The sequence below is a fragment of the Rhinichthys klamathensis genome, unplaced genomic scaffold (genome assembly GCF_029890125.1).
Source record: "Rhinichthys klamathensis goyatoka isolate OS25496 unplaced genomic scaffold, OSU_Roscu_1.1 h1tg000011l_1, whole genome shotgun sequence".
In the NCBI taxonomy this organism is placed as follows: Eukaryota; Metazoa; Chordata; class Actinopteri; order Cypriniformes; family Leuciscidae; genus Rhinichthys; species Rhinichthys klamathensis.
In genome coordinates this window covers 324,140-345,317 of record NW_026606564.1, presented here as the reverse complement: position 1 = coordinate 345,317, position 21,178 = coordinate 324,140, and the positions used below count along the sequence as shown (strand labels likewise).

Sequence of the window (21,178 nt, the reverse complement as noted above, 5' to 3'; positions counted from 1 at the left end):
AAAAAGCCGTTCTAAAAATGAATGAGGTTTTGACGTTTCCAACCAAAAATAAAGCAGCTGGAATCTGTTAGGATGAACTTTTGAATCTGTTGTGAATTGAATTGGTACATTGTAAAGCTCTCCTCTTAATGAAATATTGCGTAGCACTTTAGTTTAGTGTCTTTGCTGCATATTACATGTAGTTACTAGTAATTATTATAAATTGTGCCATGTCAAAACTCCTCCAGGGCCCAGAAAACACATCAGAATTTCATTAGTATCTTTTTCCTATTGTACTGTATTTATTTGTGCTACTTTTTGTGCTACAAATAAATCATTTGTAATTAGGACCTTAAATTAATACTCGGCAAACCAAATACAAGTAAAAACTTGTTGGTGAGCATATGAAACGGTGTCACTCACCAGTTCGCCGGTAAAAATTTTATGAATTCTACCAATGCATGAACGTGAACAAATGAGAACGACGCACGGCATAGTTGACAGGCCAGCGTTTCATCGTAACGAAAGTTTAAGCTTTGACAAGGCGCAAAAGGGAGCACATTTTGTGACTTGCACGCTGTGTGGAAAGTTTTGTGAGCGCACACATCCGAAGCACGCGCCCAGAAAGCCACGTCTCAGACAGCACACGAATACTAAACTGAGCTCTCTTTCATGTCGTCTTCCAATAGTATTTTGTGTGAATTTGTCCACTCAGAGTATCCTAGTAAACATAGTCGGTTATGGTATGTGAATGGGTATGTTTTAAGTATCTGTACCTGAAAATTGTGAATTTTTGCTGGTATCTGAAATTTGTGTCATTACTGCCTGTGTCATGTACTATCTGTCAAAAACTAGAATAAAATGGTGCTATAAAAATACTAGTTTCATGGCTAGCATAAAATATTTATGGTCAGTATATTTTGGTCAGCCATTGGCAGGTGTGGCAGAAAGTTAGTTTTAGGTCTTGTTTATAATCATTTGTAATAAACACTGCAGTATTCCCTAAATAAGAACTGTCCATTTTGTCTTTTTTTTCAGGCATTGTGTGTTAATTTGCATAAGTTGGTGCAGCATCTCTTTGTGGGATTTTGGCAGAGCATGATTCAGCTGCTGAATAAATCCCAGCAGAGCTTTACACACACACACACACACACACACACACACACACACACACACACACACACACACACACACACACACACACACACACACACACACACACACACACACAGCTGTCAGTCATCCTGCAGACAGGAATCTGCCATCAACCCTGATTACTGTAGCATCACACAACATTGTAAATATTCGCTTGAGATTTGCTTCCAATACAGAATAATTTACTGTTACATAACCATTGAATCGGCTTTTCAACATTCATACAAATTGCGACATTCATACATGTTCATTTGTCCTATAGAGCACTAGAGTGACCTTGCACTCTTTCCGCACCCTGGTTTTATGGAAGTATTTTTCCCATTGTTTTCTTCAATTGCATGTCCAAATGTATTCATTAAAGCTTTTTAAGCCTCAAACCACATTTTAAAACCTGAATTAAATGACCAAGATACAAGGATGTGTACTTAAATTCTTGTATGAGGGAATGAACTACTCACTGAATTTCTAATATAAATCCATTACTGTAATGATAAAATACAATATATTTGAAACCCATTGTAAAATATATAGAAATGTATCAATAGTTGAGTGTGGTGAGGTGAACAGGTCAGTTTTATTGGATTGAGTTTTATGGTATAATTTCTGTTTAGGGAACTGGTGATTGGTAGATATATATTTTGACGATTATGGGTAGTGTTGTTCTTCACTGTGGATTCTTTTTTAAGTTGAAATCATACTACTTGCAGTTTCCACAGGAGTATAGATCTGTCTTAAAAGTTCTATACATAATCGCTAATTCAATTTCCCCATTAAGAAAAGGATGGGATTTTTACATCTGTAACCCTACTTTTTCCACATGGTCTTTCATACAATCATTTGTTTTTGTTTCCTGACAGATTTTCATCTTTGAGAATAACATCTACTACAAAGCGCAAGTGAACAGCCCATCAATCCGCCTGGTTTCCACGGGCAGTGTGGGGGTTATATTTAATGGACTGGCTGACTGGCTCTATGAAGGTAAAGCCCATAAGCATGAATAATAAAAAAGCCAGAGGAGTGTGTGTATGTAATAAAAAAGCAGACATGATTGTGAGTGTCTGATGTGTTTAGTCTGAGGGGAGGATCTGTTTATTTGTGTATGCCTGATCCACCTATCAGATTCAGCACATTTCTTCTAGAGTTCAATGTATACATTACTTTTTACTTTGATCTAAACTACATTGCTGGAATATACTGCTTTGCTCATACGTTTACAGATCTTTCACAAGATATTAGGATCATAAAATTCCTTTTTTTTTTTTTTTAGAACCTCTCTGATGAAATGGACACAACAGATATTGAAATAAATCTGGATTGATATAATAATGATGATAATAATAATAATTGTATATAATAATCTAGCATGTAGTATTATATAAATAATTTTTTCAACAGGATAATTTGTTTTTGTTTTATTTTATTACATTTGTCAAATGACTTTATAATAGTTATTACTATACGGAAGTAGAAGTAGTAATATTTTTGTTTATTATTTGAGCATGTAGTTCATCTGGTTTGTTTCTTGGTCTTAATTCTGGACACTGAACCTGTTCTTGCACAAAATTCATCATTGCTATGAACGATAGTTTCTGTAAATGAAATTACCCTTCACATTTGTCTCTTTTCATACTCCAATAACCAAGGACCTTTTCTGACAAGTATGAAGGGAAATTATTTGAGAAATCAGATCTGAGAAATCTCTGAACCCGTTCAAGGCCGTTCTGAGTTCATTTTGACAGCAGTAGATGTTCAATACCTTAGTCAGGAGGATTTAAAAAGCAGGCAAATATGTAACATTCCACGATAAACTAAGATGACATACAGTCAGAGTGATTTTAATTTGATTCTAATCATAATTCTTAACATACGACATATTGGACTGAACAAATTCCAGTCCTTGTTAATGATATTATCACTTCTGTTTGTGTATGAACAGCGCTGGGATGTAAAATCAAGATTAAACCTTTTTATAATCCATTGTGCAATAGTGTTCAAGTGTAATCTCCCACAATATCCAGTTTTTAATATTCATAATGATTAATGTAGCATTTTGTGCTAAAATACTTTGTTTGAATTTGGATTATGTTCATCTTGAATTTGGATTGTTCATCTTGGGATTTTTGCTGAGTGTTTACACACACACACACACACACACACACACACACACACACACACACACACACACACACATCTGACAGAGGGCTTTTTAATTAATTTTTACTTCAATAATTTTAATGTGTATTCCAAGTAATTTTCAGGACATTTCATCCATCTGGAATTAATTGGAAAGTACAGTTAATTGTGGGGAAGTAATGCCCCAACTGATCTTTTTTGGATCTTTTTTTTTTTTTATGCAGAAAGTTTTCTGTAATGGGAAGGGTTAGTGCAGGAGGATAGAATATACAGTTTGTACAGTATAAAAAACATTACTACATACACATACCATCTATGGTATATCCCCATAAAACATGGAAACCGTGTGTGTCTACTTAACTATATTTTAGTGACAAATTTGTACCCAGAAGTGACACAATCTCCAAAAATCTCCCTTTAGGGACGTCCTCATTTGTAAATCGGATATAAAAATAAAGTAAAAGTTTTTAAAAAATGCTGAAAGTTTTGTGTGATGGGTAGGTTTTGTATACCTGGATAAAATATACAATTTGTACAGTATAAAAACCATTATGTCTATGGAATGTCCCCATTAGATAGCTAAGTAAACGTGTGTGAGTAAACGTGTGTGTGTGTGTGTGTGTGTGTGTGTGTGTGTGTGTGTGTGTGTGTGTGTGTGTGTGTGTGTGTGTGTGTGTGTGTGTGTGTGTGTGTGATGGTCTGTACTTTTAAAGCAGCTCAGCAGCAGCTCATTTATCATATCAGACCTCTTCATCGGGGTGTGTGTAGCTTGAGTTTTGGTTCTGCCACTAAAATCCATCAAGCAGTTTGAAAGATCTGTAGCACCAGGAGTCATTCACATGTGAACGGTCTCTCTCACTCCCTCAGGTGCGAGTGATCCTCTCTTCAGAAACACACAACCCTTCACTTGGCTTAGCCCAGACTCCAACAATGATTTACCACATTCATTTCCCTTCATTTGTGGCTTGCTTGTTGGGGGTAATAAACTTGATGCAGTTATTTTTTTCTTTATATCGTTTTATTTTTTAAAAGACAGTTTAGTTTTCAGAGCATTAGAGGCAAACAGACCAATATTACAACCTTAATCATACATTTCCTTATGGAGATTATTGTTTTTCCTCGTCATCCTGCTGTACGAGGGCACATTGGCTGTGGGTTTGTGTGTGATGCATGCTGCCCAGTAATTGCTTTATCCTGAATTAACACCTCAGTCTGAGGCTATTCTTAGTCACATGCTAGTACAACTTCTGTTTATTCTCTGCTGTGTAAAGATCTCTGCTGCCATCCTGTGGTTTCACATTTCATGATAGATTGCATTTTATCAGAACAGACAGAACGAGCATCGCTTCACTGAGAAAACTTTAAGGGATAGTTCACTCAAAAATGCAAATCCTCATCTTTTACTGACCTTTGTATTCATCCGTGGAACATAAATGAAGATATTTTGAAGAATGTTCAAGCTGCTCCTTTCCATATAACAAAAGGGTGTTTTGTATGGAAAACAGTGTTATTGTTAACAAAGTGTTTAAAGAAATCATGAAAATAATGAAATAATGCTGAAATAACATGAAAAAAATAAATATTTTTTAACTTATTTTCAACTTATTTTATTTCAGTTAGTTGCCAGTTTCATTAATTTAAGTACTAAAACTGAAATAAAAATAAATAGACATTAGAAAATTACTCAAAATGGCACAAGCACATAAAATGGCTATAAATAAATAAAAAGCCCAGGTGCTCATGTGGGTCATGCTGGTTTCAGTTCAGACTGTTTATTATAGAAAATGTCTGAGGGCATCTCGGGTTACTCATGAATTTCTGTTTAAATGGTTCCTAAAAATCAAGTATAGATTGATGTTTTTAATGCCACCGTTTGTATAAGAATTTATGCAAATATCTTGAATAAGGCCAATTGTTATAGCAGCATAAAAAAATAAAATCAGCCACGTCGGTGTTCTTCTTGTCTAGTTCTGGTTACATAATGGCTTAATGAGCTTCAGGGGTCCATTTTGCAGTGTTACCGGCAGTCATATTTTCCATTCTCTCGCCTGACGGCCGTGTTGTTCCTCCTGTCAGCTTTATAGAGTGATGGATGAGACTCCCGAGGCAGGAGCCTAAAGGCAAATGGATGTGATAAATCACGCAGGCTGTTTTTGCACATGTTGCACTTACGTATTTTGCAGCGTGCCCTCTGTCTGTGTTTGCTTGAAAGGATATTTAATCCTCTATCATATCCATAGCCGCTAATATGCGTTAGAGATACGGTCACTATGCAACAGAGCTTTTCAGGACATGCGTCACTTGTTTGCTTCGTAATGCTTCATAAAGCTCTAATTTTGTGTCTAATACACTTGTGTGTTCATTTGCTTGTGCTTGCAGAGGAGATCTTCCAGAATCACATCGCTCACTGGTGGTCCCCAGATGGTCTCAGACTGGCATATGCCACCATCAATGACACTCTGGTGCCCAAGATGGAGATACCCATGTTTACAAGCGCTCTGTATCCCAGCGGACAGGAGTACCGCTACCCTAAAGTAAATCTCTCCTGGTTCTTTTTATAGTTAAAGCAAGGCTTGGTTGTGTGTTCCTCACTGTATTTTCCAATGTCACTGTGCACTTGAAATGGGATCTGATTGGTGGCCTAATTGACATTTAAAGGGATAGTTCACCCAAAAATGAAAATTCTGTTGTCATTTACTCACCCTCATGTCTTTGCAAGTTCATAAAGAGATTGTAACAGTAATCTATTTGAATCAAGCCTGTTACTCCAAGTCTTCTGAAGAGACGCGATCACTTCATATGATGAACAGATTTAGTTTAGGCTTAACATATAGCACATATAAACACTGATAAATTCACATACATAAAGCTCATCAAAATCCGTGCTTGTTTGACACGTGAGAACAAACCTTAATAATCCTTGTGAGGGAATTTTACAAATCTATTCAAATCTATTGAAGAAAAATGTATGGGTTTGGAATGACATTATGGTGAATAAATGTGAAGCTAAGTCACCTTTATTATAGCGCTTTGTACAATTCAGAATGTTTCAAAGCAGCTTTATTGTGATAAATAGGAAAATAATGATCAATGGTGCAAACAGAATTCAATTCTGCTGTAAAGCAGCTCTAGAAAACACAATAGTGTCCTTTTCCAGCTGAAGTCAGTTCAATGTTGATAACATTCAGTTCAATAACAGTGTTGATGTTGCAAAAATCATCATTTATGAAACCTTAAAGTCCCCTGAAATCAAAATGTAGGTTTTTTTTTATAGCTTTTAGTATGAATGTAAAGGCTCGTACACACCGGGACGAATAATCGGCACGCGTTATTCGGCAGCGTTTTTCAACGCGTTTTTTGTGTTCACACCCAAGCGATTTTTGCTGACGATGAGCCGAGTGAACATGCAAATTTATTCCCTGACATTAGATGGCGCCCATTTGCTCTGCAATACCACTCCATCACAGTTCTCTTTTATCAAGATTTTTGTAGTCACTGTCGCGTTTGTCATATAACTAGTTCTTTATGTTCCGACACCAACGAGACCAGCAGCTCTACATTCATCTTGCCTTGCATCTTCCTCGTCTTATTTCTTCCCGGCAGTGTAGACGCTACTTGGCGTATATCTTCTTCGCCGTTACGTATGTGTGCTCAGCAAGACCGTTTTGTGTTTGAGCGCCCCCAAGTTGTGTTTTACTGTAACTTCAGAAGCTCCAGAGACACGTGACCAAAAGTGGTCGGTGTGCACACTCACATTGGCGCCCTTTGTTTAGTCACGAGGCGTTAAATGTCGGCGAATATCGCGCGCGAAAGTCGTCCCGGTGTGAACAGGCCTTTAGCCTTAAAGGAGCATTGCGGAAGTTCTGAAATTTCTTACCGTTACTGACACCAGTGGCCGTTAGAGAAACTGCAGCCAGTCTCATGCTCGTTCTCGGTGCGCCTGCTCGTTGGCCGCACTAGATAAGGCTTAAAAAAAAAAAAAAACACTTACGAGGAGTTTCCGTGTGTATCTGGATTGTGCTGGAGGCTGGTCGCTTCTTTCCGTCCGCAGAGTCCATTTGAAACACTACTGCTAGCGATTGCCGCTGCTTACTAATGGCTGCCGTACGGATGGAAGCCCAAGTAGACGAGAACGCGCATGACGTCACATTTTGTGAATTTTCACGCCAATTCGGACCCGACTCCTCCACACACAAGTGAGCCTACAGGCTGATAGAGGCAACCGCGGTGGACAGTCAAGGTGTCATTCTTTCTATTACATTATGGTTGGCTCATAAATGTACAAATGAAGACTCTATCTTAAAGATTTTTTTAAGTAAAAACCTACACATTGCCCCTTTAAGGTTATGAATAAGCTGGTGTGTTTCAAAACAATAACAAATATCTTCTCTAAATGCAAATTAAGCAGTCAAAACTTAGTCTCTCACTTCCGCTAAAATGGATCACAGATTTTTATGAATCACTTCAGCTTCTCATCACATCTTCTGTCCGATCAAATGCTCAGAATCTAAAGCGTCCCGCCCTTAAATACCACCTGGTCAAAACAACCATTGACATGTCACGGAACAATATGGGTTGGAGACGTGTGTTCGGTTGCTCAAACGCTCGAGTTTCATTACGTTTTCCAACTGCTCGTTGGTTAAGAATGAAATGGCTAGAATTTATTCACACCTCTACTATTGAATCCAACTTATCATCAGCGCTCGGATTTGCTTCCATAGTGCTGTCAAGTATGACTTGCAGTGTATGAGGTAAACTAAACGCTATTGGCTATTTGAAAAGGGGGAGGAGCCATTCAATATGTCCCGCCTTAGCTTCCTGTTTCAGTGGAAATTACGTCAAGGCATCATAAAGCTGTGCGTTCCAAGGCACTTCAGTGAGTCTTTAAGTTGAATCAGCTATAAAGCAGCTCTGCAGAAAACAGCAGTGTCGTCGTCCAGCTCAATTCAGTTCTCATCCAGTCAAATCAATAATATTGCTGAATATTAAGTGTCCCCAACAAAGCAAGCCAAAGGTGTGACAGTGGCAAGGAACCCAAACTCTATCTGTGACAGAAATGGAAAAAAAATCTTGGGAGAAACCAGGCTTAGTCGGGGAACCAATTCTCCTCTGCTAAACGAACATGGTGCGATTATCATTCCAGCCTGCATTATGAATGATGACAGACTTTTCTATTTTGGGTTAACTTAAGCACCTTAGTGACATAACTAAATAAGGTTTAATAATAGTTATGGCAATCAATAACTGTCCATCTGCATGTTTCTCATTTTACATAACACGCAGTACCTGATTTACATTTATTCATTTTACAGACAGTTTTATCCAAACACATCTTACAGTGCATTCAATGTATCTTAAGAAATGAACCCATGAAAGTCCTTGCTTTACCAATTGAACTTTAATGGAAAAGATAAAAATGGTGAGCATATATTTTGTGGTGTTTGTCATGAATGATGACCGAATGTCTCTTTAGGCCGGGGAGGAGAACCCTGATATCTATTTGTCAGTGGTGAGTCTGAACGGCCCTTTACACACAGTGAGGATGAGAAAACCAGAAGACCCCAGAATCAGGTGAAGATATAACAGTGACCACGTATTTATCTGTTGCTTTAGTCAAGTTTACTGTGACCTGAAAAGTATTTGGACCCTTAAAAATGTATGAATGTCAGTTATTGCATTAAACAACAAAATCAAAAGGAATCCAACAAATTATAACCTTTCAAACTGAACAGCAGGTGTAACATCTGACAACCAAATGTCACAAGTCTTTATTTGATAACATTTTTGAAATATTATTACAATTTTAAATAATGGTTTTCTATTTATATATATATATTTTGAAATGTAATTTATTCCTGTGTTGCAAAGCTGTATTTTCAGCATCATTACTCCAGTCTTCAGTATCTCATGATCCTTCGGAAATCATTCTAATATGATGATTTCATGATCAAGAAACATTATCAGTGTTGAAAACAGTAGTGCTGCTTAATATTTTTGTGGAAACCTTGATACCGTTTTTACATTTTCTTTTCAGGATTCTTTGATGAATAGAAAATTCAACTGTCAGCTTTGATCAATTTAATGCATCCTTGCAGAATGAAAGTATTCTTTTCTTTAAAACAATACATTACTGAGCCTAAACTTTTGAAAGTTAGTGCATCTATTTAACAAGCTTTGTAAACAGGCTTCAGTTAGACTAATTCATTGGCTTGAATGGCTTTATTAAGAACATCTCTTTACAGCATTTTGGAGCTTTTTTTAAACGAACACAAAAAAAGTTCACAGACACACATTTGACACTCTTTGAAATGAGTATTTTAACCGGCATCTGTATGCAGGAAAGAGTACTACATTACCATGGTGAAGTGGGCGACCAGCACTAAACTAGCAGTAAACTGGCTGAACCGAGCGCAGAACAACTCCATCCTGACCTTATGTGAAGCCACCACAGGCATCTGCACCAAGGTACTTCTCATATACACTAGCAAACCATCTTCATTATCACATGTTTCCATGTTCATAATAATAGTCATTAAGACTATAAAATAACACAAATGGAAGGATGTGAATGATAGTGACCTTTCATTTTCCGGATAAGGCTGTATATGTGACACAGTGCCTATTGTTACATCCAAATGCATGTCAGTTAAATAAAAGAAAAGATCAGGCAAGTGCTTTGGTTCTACTGTCTATAAAGGACTTTGTCGCACGTGGGAAACAATAATCTGCCGGTGTGTTTACAGAAACATGAAGATGAAAGCGACAGCTGGCTTCACAGACAGGTGAGTCACGCATCGCGCAGACACGTACGGCGAGTGGGATGTGTGTGTAAGAGGTGCTTCTCAAATGAATGTTCGCTGATGGGAAGACCTGAATCTCTCCACAGAACGAACCCCCGCTCTTCTCCAGAGACGGTTTCAGGTTGTTCTTCACCCGAGCCGTTCCACAGGGGGGCCGAGGGAAGTTTTTCCACATATCCATGTCCACTTCCCAGGTGAGCTGTCAATGATAAACTACCACGCTACTTGGTAAAGGTTTTACAGCACATTAAATGTAAGAAGTGACTTCCTGTTGTCGTCTCTTTCAGCCCAACAGCAGCGCAGACACACTACAGTCCCTGACGTCAGGAGACTGGGACGTGACGCAGATTTTAGCCTACAACGAGGATACCAAACTTGTGTAAGCATGTGATCAGCAGCATGAAAAATGTCCAGATGCTGGATTCTGTCCATATTGTCAGTAAAAAAATGTCAAAATTATTGCTTAAAATTTACATCTTAAGCATTATCTGCTTTTGTAACATATCAGGAATAGATATTTGTGACAACAACAATGTCTTTGCAGATACTTTCTGAGTACTGAAGATGATACAAGTCGGCGTCACCTCTACAGGTATGACAAATGGTGTGTGACCCACAGGGAAGTATTTGTAAGCATTGCACTGCTGACGTGTGTTGTGTTTTAGTGCCAACACTACTGGATCCTTCAACCGCCAATGTCTTTCCTGTCAATCCACCTGTGGCTACGTCAGTGGATCGTTCAGTCCAGATGCTAACTACTTCCTTCTCAACTGCAAAGGTTGCTCTTTTTTTTTTTTTACTATGCAAAACATCTGTAAATATCTTGCCTTATACTTATAGAATGCAAGAGTGTCAAGGCTTTCTCAGCAGCCTTGGTTCCGGAAGTATTTTTCCCATAGGGATTTTTAAATAAGTCTTTGTTAAAGAGTTACAAGCCGTGAACCAAACCAACCAGTTACAATGTGATTCAAAACACTACAAAGTATGATTTGAAGCAAAAAAAAAAAAAAGTGTAAGCAAATAAGAAGACAAAAAGACAAGGACTGTATGTAATGGCTTTAATGAGGGAAATAACAAAAAATTCATTGTGAATGACAAATTAAAAACTATAAAGATAAAACTACTGATTTACAAATTGTATATATATGTGTGTGTGTGTGTGTGTGTGTGTGTATAGGGACAAAATGTCCACACAAAGTTGGCAATATCCAAAATCCTTGTCCTTGGCGGGACATTTTTTTTGTCCCTATGTGGAAAACCGCTTATAAATCATACTAAGTGATGTTTTTTGAAAAAGTTTTATGTAATAGATGATTGTTAAATTTAGGGTTAGGGGATAGAATATACAGTTTGTACAGTATAAAAATCATTATGTCTATGGAATGTCTCCATAAAACGTGTGTGTGTAAGTAGTTTGAGAGTTTTAGAAGACTGTTACGTCATTTTCAGTGCTTCATGGGAGTGGGGGAACGCTTCTTTTGGCATGATTTGCTTGCCGCTATTCTCTGATTGGTGGATTTCTTTGCAGAATTATGGGTAATGTAGTTTTCACCAGGAATTCTGTTGTTAAACATGATTATTTACAAAATAAGTTGAAATAATGGGAACAGATCATCTTTAAAGGTTTAGTTATCAATAAAAATATGTTGAGAAAATAGAGTGCAAAAGTCAGGTTCCGAAAGTAAAAACATCTATTACATGGTTCTCTGTAATACTTGATTTTGATTGGTCAATCGCTGCATTCTGCTGTCAGATGTTGTATAATTGATCGTTGTCAGAGTAACTATTTGATTTTGTACAGAAGGATATGAGAGACACAAAACCAGAAATGTAGGAGATTGGTTTCTTAAGTAATATGTCCATATTCTTTTTTTTTTTTGTTGTTGTTTTTTTTTGGCTAGTATCCTTGTAATATCTGGGGTCATTACTGCAAAATGAACCCCCTCTGGGTGAATCAAGACCTCTCGGCTTCACGGTCCTGAACCAGACCGTTGACTAAAAAGCATAGTTTTATTTTTATTGAAATAGATCCTACCACAATAATAGGTCAGCGAGAAGTACTAACAGACTGGAAATAAAATGCAGTGTAAAGTCAGTGTTTCGTTTATTTGTTTGTTTTTCCCCCCTCCTAATTGTCTAAATCTGTTGGATTCTAGTTTCTCTTTCTGTAGCGCACAGTTGAGAGTTTGGCTGAGCGACTCTCTCACTGATCTAAGTGTGTTAGTCATGACATAATTTCCATGCTGTGTGTTTTATCAACAATAAAGCATGGTTGTCATGGTCACTGATCTGTTTATCAGACTCTGATGAGCTCAAGGAAAGGTCAGTGTTTGTGTTAAGTAGATGAAGTCAGAGAAGAGCTGCATGCTGCTTCACCCAGACCTCAGCGAAGAAAGATTGTTTCTTGTGTAGATCAAATCAAGCATTGGGTCATTTTTAGTGCTGTATAATTCTTCTATTTTCAGTGATCCTGAACCATATCATCACATTCGCAAACGATACGTCACTCTAGTTCACGTGTTGAAGTGGTTTGAGTGCATTGATAAGTTCCTGAAAACCCCAAAACCAGCTTTGAACAGAGCTAATCATCTAATCATTACTATTAGAGTCAAAACTATTTGTGTTATAATGGACATTTCATCAGTTATATAACTGGAGCTGAAGCGGTTACCCAGACACCAACATAGTGTCGGGCCAGAACTGGATTCCATGTGCACCAGATGTGGACCGGATCTGGGCCGACACTATGATGCTGTCTGGGTAACGTGTGACATCATCACTGTAGTACATTATCCTTCTATCAGTGCCGGTGTTCTGACGATTTGTGCTGCCTTGTCGAAAAATGCTACCGTATAGTGCGAATCGATCACAGAATGTCGATTAATATTACGAAATACAATTATAATACATTTCTAAGTTATGAGTAGCTACTGTATACTGTAGACTACTGTTTTTGTTTTTAAAACGGTGTGAAAAGTAAAAATTATCATCAAATATTGACTTGTCAAAGCACACCTTTCCTTAACTGAAACTTTCAGTTATTCTTGTTCAGCTGGCTGACCGTACAAATATTCATATGGTAGTTATCATTTTTTAAAGGGAAATTACTTTATAACGCATGAAAATTTACCTTTTGTAAAAAAAAACTGAGTCTGCACATGCGCATAACCAGTAAGTAGCAAATCTCGATGGGTAGCATGAATCGTCAGAACACCGGATTCGAGTACAGCCATACCATCAGATTCATCTCTGGGACTGTGGAATGAATTTATATACTTGTATTAAAAATACCTTTATAAAAAATGATGGGTTGTTTTAACCCAAATTTGGGTCAAATATGGACAAACCCAGCCTTTGGGTTACATTTTTAAATTACATTTTTAACCACGCGTTTGGGTTTGTCCATATTTGACCCAAAATTGGCTTAAACCAACCCATCATTTTTTAGAGTGAAAGTGACAGTAAAGCATTAATAATGTTACATAAGATTTCTATTTTAAATAATATGAATATTGTTCTTTTGAACGTTCTATTCGTCAAAGAAAAGTATCATGGTTTCCACTAAAATATTAAGCAGCACAACTGTTTTCAACATTGATAATAATAAGAAATGTTCCTTGAGCAGCAAATCAGCATTTTAGAATGATTTCTGAAGGATCATGTGACAATGTACATTAATTGGATCTACTAGGTGGGAAACATAAGCATTTATATCACAATATTCTTAACATTTTTGGTCGATGCATGCAAATGATTAAAAAAAAATACTGGAAAAAATAATGGTCCTTATCACAAATGTGATTTAAAAAAAATATAGCCTTGTACATTGCAATGAAACTGCTTTATAAATAAAGCTAAAAATATACCAAATCTTTTTTAATAATCTACCAGGTTTTGTTTTTGTTTATGCTGATGATATGTGATGTAGTGTACAGCACCTTGGTCAATAACTGTTGTTTTTAGTAGTGCTATATAAATAAAGTTGAGTTTTTAATGACCCTACAAGTTCAATTAAACCATCAAAATATGACGACAATATATAGCTAAAAGAAAAATACATTGACTACAGCATAACTTATTCATATTTAATAGGTCTTGTTTGTGCATGTGTTCATAATATCTTTGTATGACAGCCTGGCCAAAAATCATGTCTTCAAAATTTGGCACGTTTTATTGCATTATCACAAATAAAACAATTGACTCCCGAGCACAACTACACAATATGGTTGCAAAATCTTTAACACATTTTTGATAAAATTGTCCTAGGCCAGACAGCACTTTTGGCCACTGTGTAAAGTGCTGTTATGTGCCATTTAAAGACAGTTTTATACCCGGAATAGGTTACTACAGTAGACGAATATTTCACACACACATAACAGTAATACAGATGCTAAGCTACACAAGGCAGTCCAGATGGGATGACATGAATATATATGCAGTCAGACACTATTCTCCACTGTGTTTTTTGTGTCCAGGCCCGGTTGTGCCACACTCGGCCGTGTACAGCACCAGAGACGGAGAGTATAAGCGTGAGTCCTCTGTTCCTCACACACGATCTCATTCACTTTATCAGCTCTGGACACAACACGCCAAGAGCTTGTTTTACTGGAAAGGTATTTCTCACCCAAAGGACATGATAGAAGACCTAGATATGCGCTTTATCAGTGGAGGTGTGCATGAAGATAAACGCTACAAGAAACACCTCAAATGTAAGAGAAACATTTATCGAATTCAGTCAGACGAATTGTTTTAGATGTGAAAGAGTGCAAGTGGAAGACTATTGAGAATGACTGTGTCTAGAATAATCAGCAGCGATTATCATCGACCCCTTGAGGAGAAAAAAGGAAGGAGAACAGATTGATCTGACTTGCTTTAAACTCACTGGTGCTCATAAGTGTTCATTTCGACTCCCATATTAATACTCAGAAATGTTTCCTGAGCATCAAATCGTCATATTAGACTGATTTCTGAAGGATCATGTCACACTGAAGACTGGAGTAATGATGCTGAAAATTCAGCTATGACATCACAGGAATACATTACATTTTAAATCTGTAAAGTAGAAAACGGTTTGATCAAATAAATCAAGCATTTGTGTGCATAAGAGACTCGTACCACAACCCCAAACCAGTGTATCTCTCTGAACATCTATGGTTTCCCTTAGATGTGATGGATGTGGAGACCAATGAGGATTTGAACACCACCGTGAACAACACACAGATGCCCAGAGTAGAGTACAGAAAGATCAGCGTAGAGGATTACAGTGAGTATCTTATAGAATCAGTTTTTATTTTTTTTATTTTTTTATATATAAGCCAATGACTGACAGAGCACAGTAACCTTTCCATCATGTGCACAGGTCTGAACACCCAGATTCTGATGCCAGCAGGGTTTATAGACACGGCTCACTACCCCGTCCTGCTGCTGGTGTAAGTGTTACACACACTGAACTGACACAGGATACAAGAACACACGCCTGTATTCCTCCAGCACATGAGATATATGAGGAAAACTGTAGTAAGGGACTGCATTAGTGCCGCTGTTGCTGGTGGGGGAGATCATGAAAGGCACCAGGGCCTTTTCTCTCCAAAATCAAATGAAAGAAAGAAGAAAATGATGCCTATTTTAGGGTCATTATGAGTTTATTTTTTGCATTGTGAGATTATTTTCCTTCTGCTCCAGCCAGTTCTTTTTTTCCTCTCTCAGCTAAATGAATTCAGCTAAATTGGGATTTATTTCACAGTCATTTCAATGGCAAAAACTAGTGTCCCATATAATTTAGTGTCCAATATGACATGTACAATAGAATTGACATTTTTCTCTATATAATTTCTTCTCGTTTCTTTTGTTTTGGGGTGAAATGTGACCCTGACAATTCTCTATAACATTCAGCCAGTAAGTTTTAAGAAGGTATTTGAAAGTGTCGTGATGTTGTTTTGAGGCGTTTCTTTGATCAGACGTACTGAAGCGATTGACTCGCTGTGATAGGGACGGCACCCCCGGTGGTCAGGTGGTGACGGAGCAGTTTCAGGTGGACTGGACCACGGTTCTGGTCAGCTCCTTCAACATCATAGTGATGCGCCTGGACGGCCGCGGCAGTGGCTTTCAGGGCACAAACCTCCTCCACCGCGTGAAGAAGAAACTGGGAGAGTTTGAGGAGAGAGACCAGCTGGAAGCTCTTAGGTCAGATCATCCACGCGAACTACAATAAAGCAGCAACAATGCTGAACGACCGTTTACTTCACGTTTATATCTCTTCTATGATTCTCTGCAGAAATATAGCACAGTTGGCGTACATTGACACCTCAAGAATTGGAGTTTATGGAAAGGTGCGTTTGCTTGTTGACTGTTGGGGAATAACTGACTACAAGTAGTAATGACACTAACTTATAAGCCTTTAAAGCCTACTGTCATATTTGATTGAATTGAAAAAGCTCTCTATATTGTCAACGTGAGGCAAACTTTGCTGAAAAACCTGTTGTACACAATCTGATACATGCCTTTTGTCACCTATTTAATTAAGTAAAATGCCTTTTAGTGTAATTGTAAAAATGTCCACCTGCAGGTTATGGTACACGTCTTTTTACTGTGAAATCTTTACTGATTTTTATAAAGTAAACATAAAAAAATAACATTAATATTGCTAGTAATGCTATCAAATCGATGAATTGCAATTAATCACATCTAACATAAAAGTTTGTATTTATAATATGTGTGTTATTATTATTATTTATATATATATATATATATATATATATATATACACACTCACCTAAAGGATTATTAGGAACACCATACTAATCAGAGGATGGGTACATGGTGGCCATAAAGGGATGGACATGGTCAGAAACAATGCTCAGGTAGGCCGTGGCATTTAAACGATGCCCAATTGGCACTAAGGGGCCTAAAGTGTGCCAAGAAAACATCCCCCACACCATTACACCACCACCACCAGCCTGCACAGTGGTAACAAGGCATGATGGATCCATGTTCTCATTCTGTTTACGCCAAATTCTGACTCTACCATCTGAATGTCTCAACAGAAATCGAGACTCATCAGACCAGGCAACATTTTTCCAGTCTTCAACTGTTCAACTGTTCAACAAACAAATTATAGCCTCTTTTTCCTATTTGTAGTGGAGATGAGTGGTACCCGGTGGGGTCTTCTGCTGTTGTAGCCCATCCGCCTCAAGGTTGTGCGTGTTGTGGCTTCACAAATGCTTTGCTGCATACCTCGGTTGTAACGAGTGGTTATTTCAGTCACTGTTGCTCTTCTATCAGCTTGAATCAGTCGGCCCATTCTCCTCTGACCTCTAGCATCAACAAGGCATTTTCGCCCACAGGACTGCCGCATACTGGATGTTTTTCCCTTTTCACACCATTCTTTGTAAACCCTAGAAATGGTTGTGCGTGAAAATCCCAGTAACTGAGCAGATTGTGAAATACTCAGACCGGCCCGTCTGGCACCAACAACCATGCCACGCTCAAAATTGCTTAAATCACTTTTCTTTCCCATTCTGACATTCAGTTTGGAGTTCAGGAGATTGTCTTGACCAGGACCACACCCCTAAATGCATTGAAGCAACTGCCATGTGATTGTTTGATTAGATAATTGCATTAATGAGAAATTGAACAGGTGTTCCTAATAATCCTTTAGGTGAGTGTATGTGTGTGTGTGTGTGTATATGTGTGTGAGTGTGCGTGTTTGTGTATATATACATACACACACATATATATATATATATATATATATATATATATATGACTTTATTTTAGATGCGATTAATCGATTTGACAGCACTAATTGCTAGTAATATTTCAAGAAGAACACATACTGGAATGAAGCATCTTAGGTTTACTTGATTATCCATACATATTTTTTTGAAAATCATGTTAAAATGTATCAAATATGACAATTAAGGAACGTTTATTTGTTCATCCCTCAATCATTGTATTGCATTGTTTGTACATGCATGCTTCGCCCCCACAATAAAAACTACAGAGCTTTGATTATAAAACTAAGCATTTCATTTTGTATCTTACCTAGACATATTATTGGAATTCACAACTGATATCGATATGTAATTTTGTCAGCTATACTGTTAAAAAGATCCCCTTTGCATTACAAGCTTTCAAAAGTATCTCACTTTTTGGTCATTTAAATGACAACTGCACCAAATTGCATATTTTTGCTCAGTTTGGGATTCTGAATGAAACTCCATATTCTCCTATATCATACTACTATTTTTCCATCAAGTAGTGGGGTAGCTTGACATAATGCTGCGATTGTTTTTATATCACATTAGACCTAGAAAACATTTCGTTTATTTGTAATAACATTATTATTATGATTCATTCGAAATAAAACCAGGAACACATACTCTGTCCGTAAGTGGAGTTTTGATTTCAAGTTGCCTTTGGGTGGTCTGCATTGTTGGATTCATATTAATATTCTCTCTTGATGAAATGTATGACTGTATCATTCAGCATCAATTATGTTCATGCATGACTAATAACCTTTTTGTTGTTGTTGTTGTTGTCTGCCTCAGGCATATGGAGGATATCTGACCAGCCGACTCTTGCGCTCGGATGAACCTTCGAACATGTTTAAATTCAAAATCAAGTGCGGCACTGCCATCTCCCCCATCACTGATTTCTCTTTATATGGTATGATGTCATATCCTGTCATTCATTTCTTTAAATAAAAGGGATGGACTCGTTTCATTGATAATCATGAACGTCTGTCCCACAGCTTCTGCATTTTCTGAACGCTATTTAGGATTACCGCGGTCCAATAAGAGAGCGTATGAGGTAATGTGCACCAACATAGTATGGTTCTAGGTCAAGTCAAAGAAATGTTACATATTGCTTGTATTTTCATGGATTTATTTTTCAGATGACACATTTAACAGACCACATGGAGCAACTGAGGGACAAGAAACTCATGATAATCCACCCGACGGCTGACGGTAACCTTTGATTTAAGCTTCTTGTGCTTAACGTGTTTATTTCTGAAATGCATGCTTTTCTTAAACCGGTTTCACTGACACTTACATTTCTTTGTTCACACAGAGAAAGTCCATTTTCAGCACACAGCCAAATTTATCACCAATTTGATAAATGAGAAGGCTAATTATACATTACAGGTAAGAGCTTCTCATCCACTATTTAAAGCTCTCGGCAACTGACTCATGTTTCGTCTTTTTAGTGGTGTTTGTCGCAACAAACATTGGCTCATACTAAAAGTCTTGCGATTTAAACAAACCAACGACTGATTATTAAATGTTAATAACTCTTTCTGTACCACTTGTGCCATAAACATGAATGACACCTCAAATCTTGTGGCTCACTGAGTACAAGTACTGAGTAATACATTCATTTTTCATTGAATATCCTGTTTCGTTTAGAAATCGGTCACATTGGGGTAGTAAAATGGGTAGTACTTGAGTGGGTGAGGCAATTGCATACTTTTTTTTCTTTTCTTTTTTATGTCAGATCTACCCAGATGAAGGCCACTTCCTTCACTCGAAAGACTCGCAGCAACATCTAAGTCAGTCGCTGGTCAACTTCTTCGTGGAGTGTTTCAGACCACCAGAGATACCGCCTGAAGAGAAACTGGAGCAGGACAACGAGGATGATGGTTAAAGTCCCATTCATATCCAGCACAAGCCAGCTTACAGCCCAATATGCAAACTCCTCCCCTCCATTACACCCTCCTCCATTCCCATGTTAGTTCTGATGGCTTCTCCTGAGCCTCTGCATGGACCACGCCCCTCAACTCTGATTGGCTCGTTGGATCCAGGAGAGAGTTTGAATGACTTGGTGATAAAATAACCTGTGGAGGTACATGCTGAAGCATTCCATACACTCACAGTGTGAGAAAACTGGATGAACTGGAGTGATTCGGATGAACTGTCGAGCTCTTTTGCTTGTTCTCTTATTCGTGCATTGCTTACAGAAAGCTTTAAGAGATGACAGCACAATATACAGATGAATGATTGGCCAGAGTACCGAAGCTGCAAATTACTCAATTATTTTACCGGCTGCATAGCATTCTGAGTTTAATCCGGTTAGTACAGTTTAGGGCCTTTATTTGGGTATAAATGTCATTGTGAACCCATTTGTTTCTGTCGTCAATGTCAAAGTTATCAGGCCTGTTAGTGCTGAACAAATTTGTGCAAAATGTTCATATAAGACCATTTCATGTGTCAGCTGAATGTGGCATTTTACGTAAGAAAAAAAAATTTGGGAGCATAAATCATTCACATAAACATTCTTACTGGGATTTGTTGTGATCGTTTCACAAGGCCTTTTGTTGTGCTACAGTAAAACAGTTGCTTTAAAATGTATCTGTTGTAGTAATGATCCACAGCAGCATCCATATTGTTTATTAGTGAATCGGCTCATTCTGAGAGGGATGGTCTTCTTTGTTTCAACGAGTGCAGCTGCAAATCTCTATGGATATTCTTTTAGTCACTGTGCCTTATTGGAATAAACCTGCTCAAGACAGGCAGTCCATGAGGTAGGACAAATCATTTATGGGAAAAGATTAGATTTATGTTATCAAACAGAGGACTAAGAACCATGCCACAATCCTGCCAAGAGCATTTTCTTTACAGTCCTGTGTACTGGTTAAGTTGTAAATTAATACAGTAGGTTAACTGTGAATTCATAGGACTAGTGTCTTTGGGCAGGTATGTGTTTTTTTGTTTTTTTTAAGGTCTTTGAAGAACGTTTTGCATAGAATATATTTTCTTGCCATATAATTTGGCATGGTGGCAAGATGGTTTCTTTTGTGTTAATGTATCTATTTTCATGTCATTACTTTTGACAGCTTGAATGTTCCTATGTGGTTCCACTGAATTTATTGTTGTAAGTGAAATCCTGTCTTGTAAGCAGATGCACTGATGTGTAAATTACTGTTTTGGTCCCTATGTGTGTACCTTGTACATAAAGCATTTTGAAAGCTATTTTGTTTCTTTACTCATTTAAAAGCGATATACTGCAGGTTTCTATATAGCTGCATTCATGCGGTTCTTTTTTTTTTTTTTACAACGATTCAAGGACTGTTTTGTTTCCAGCCATCACCAATATCATGCAGTTTTCTGCCC

At 37.6% G+C, this 21,178-nt stretch overlaps 1 protein-coding gene across 6 annotated transcripts in view; it reads left to right on the top strand.

Annotated features, from left to right (window-relative positions):
* Nucleotides 1-20,756, top strand: part of dpp6b (dipeptidyl-peptidase 6b) — a 149,105-nt gene extending 128,349 nt beyond the window's left edge. For 5 of the 6 annotated variants that reach the window (XM_056262919.1, XM_056262920.1, XM_056262918.1 and 2 more), the window contains exons 8-26: nt 1,992-2,112; nt 5,647-5,801; nt 8,741-8,838; nt 9,606-9,732; nt 10,011-10,049; nt 10,154-10,261; nt 10,355-10,446; nt 10,612-10,659; nt 10,733-10,845; nt 14,543-14,596; nt 15,232-15,330; nt 15,427-15,496; nt 16,056-16,250; nt 16,342-16,396; nt 18,617-18,734; nt 18,820-18,878; nt 18,964-19,036; nt 19,140-19,213; nt 19,563-20,756. In XM_056262919.1, coding sequence (XP_056118894.1) covers nt 1,992-2,112; nt 5,647-5,801; nt 8,741-8,838; nt 9,606-9,732; nt 10,011-10,049; nt 10,154-10,261; nt 10,355-10,446; nt 10,612-10,659; nt 10,733-10,845; nt 14,543-14,596; nt 15,232-15,330; nt 15,427-15,496; nt 16,056-16,250; nt 16,342-16,396; nt 18,617-18,734; nt 18,820-18,878; nt 18,964-19,036; nt 19,140-19,213; nt 19,563-19,712 — 1,848 coding nt within the window. In that variant the 3' untranslated portion in view covers nt 19,713-20,756. The remainder of the gene's footprint in view (nt 1-1,991; nt 2,113-5,646; nt 5,802-8,740; nt 8,839-9,605; nt 9,733-10,010; nt 10,050-10,153; nt 10,262-10,354; nt 10,447-10,611; nt 10,660-10,732; nt 10,846-14,542; nt 14,597-15,231; nt 15,331-15,426; nt 15,497-16,055; nt 16,251-16,341; nt 16,397-18,616; nt 18,735-18,819; nt 18,879-18,963; nt 19,037-19,139; nt 19,214-19,562) is intronic. The other variant, XM_056262945.1, reaches the window with a different exon arrangement.
* Nucleotides 20,757-21,178: the final 422 nt, after the last annotated feature.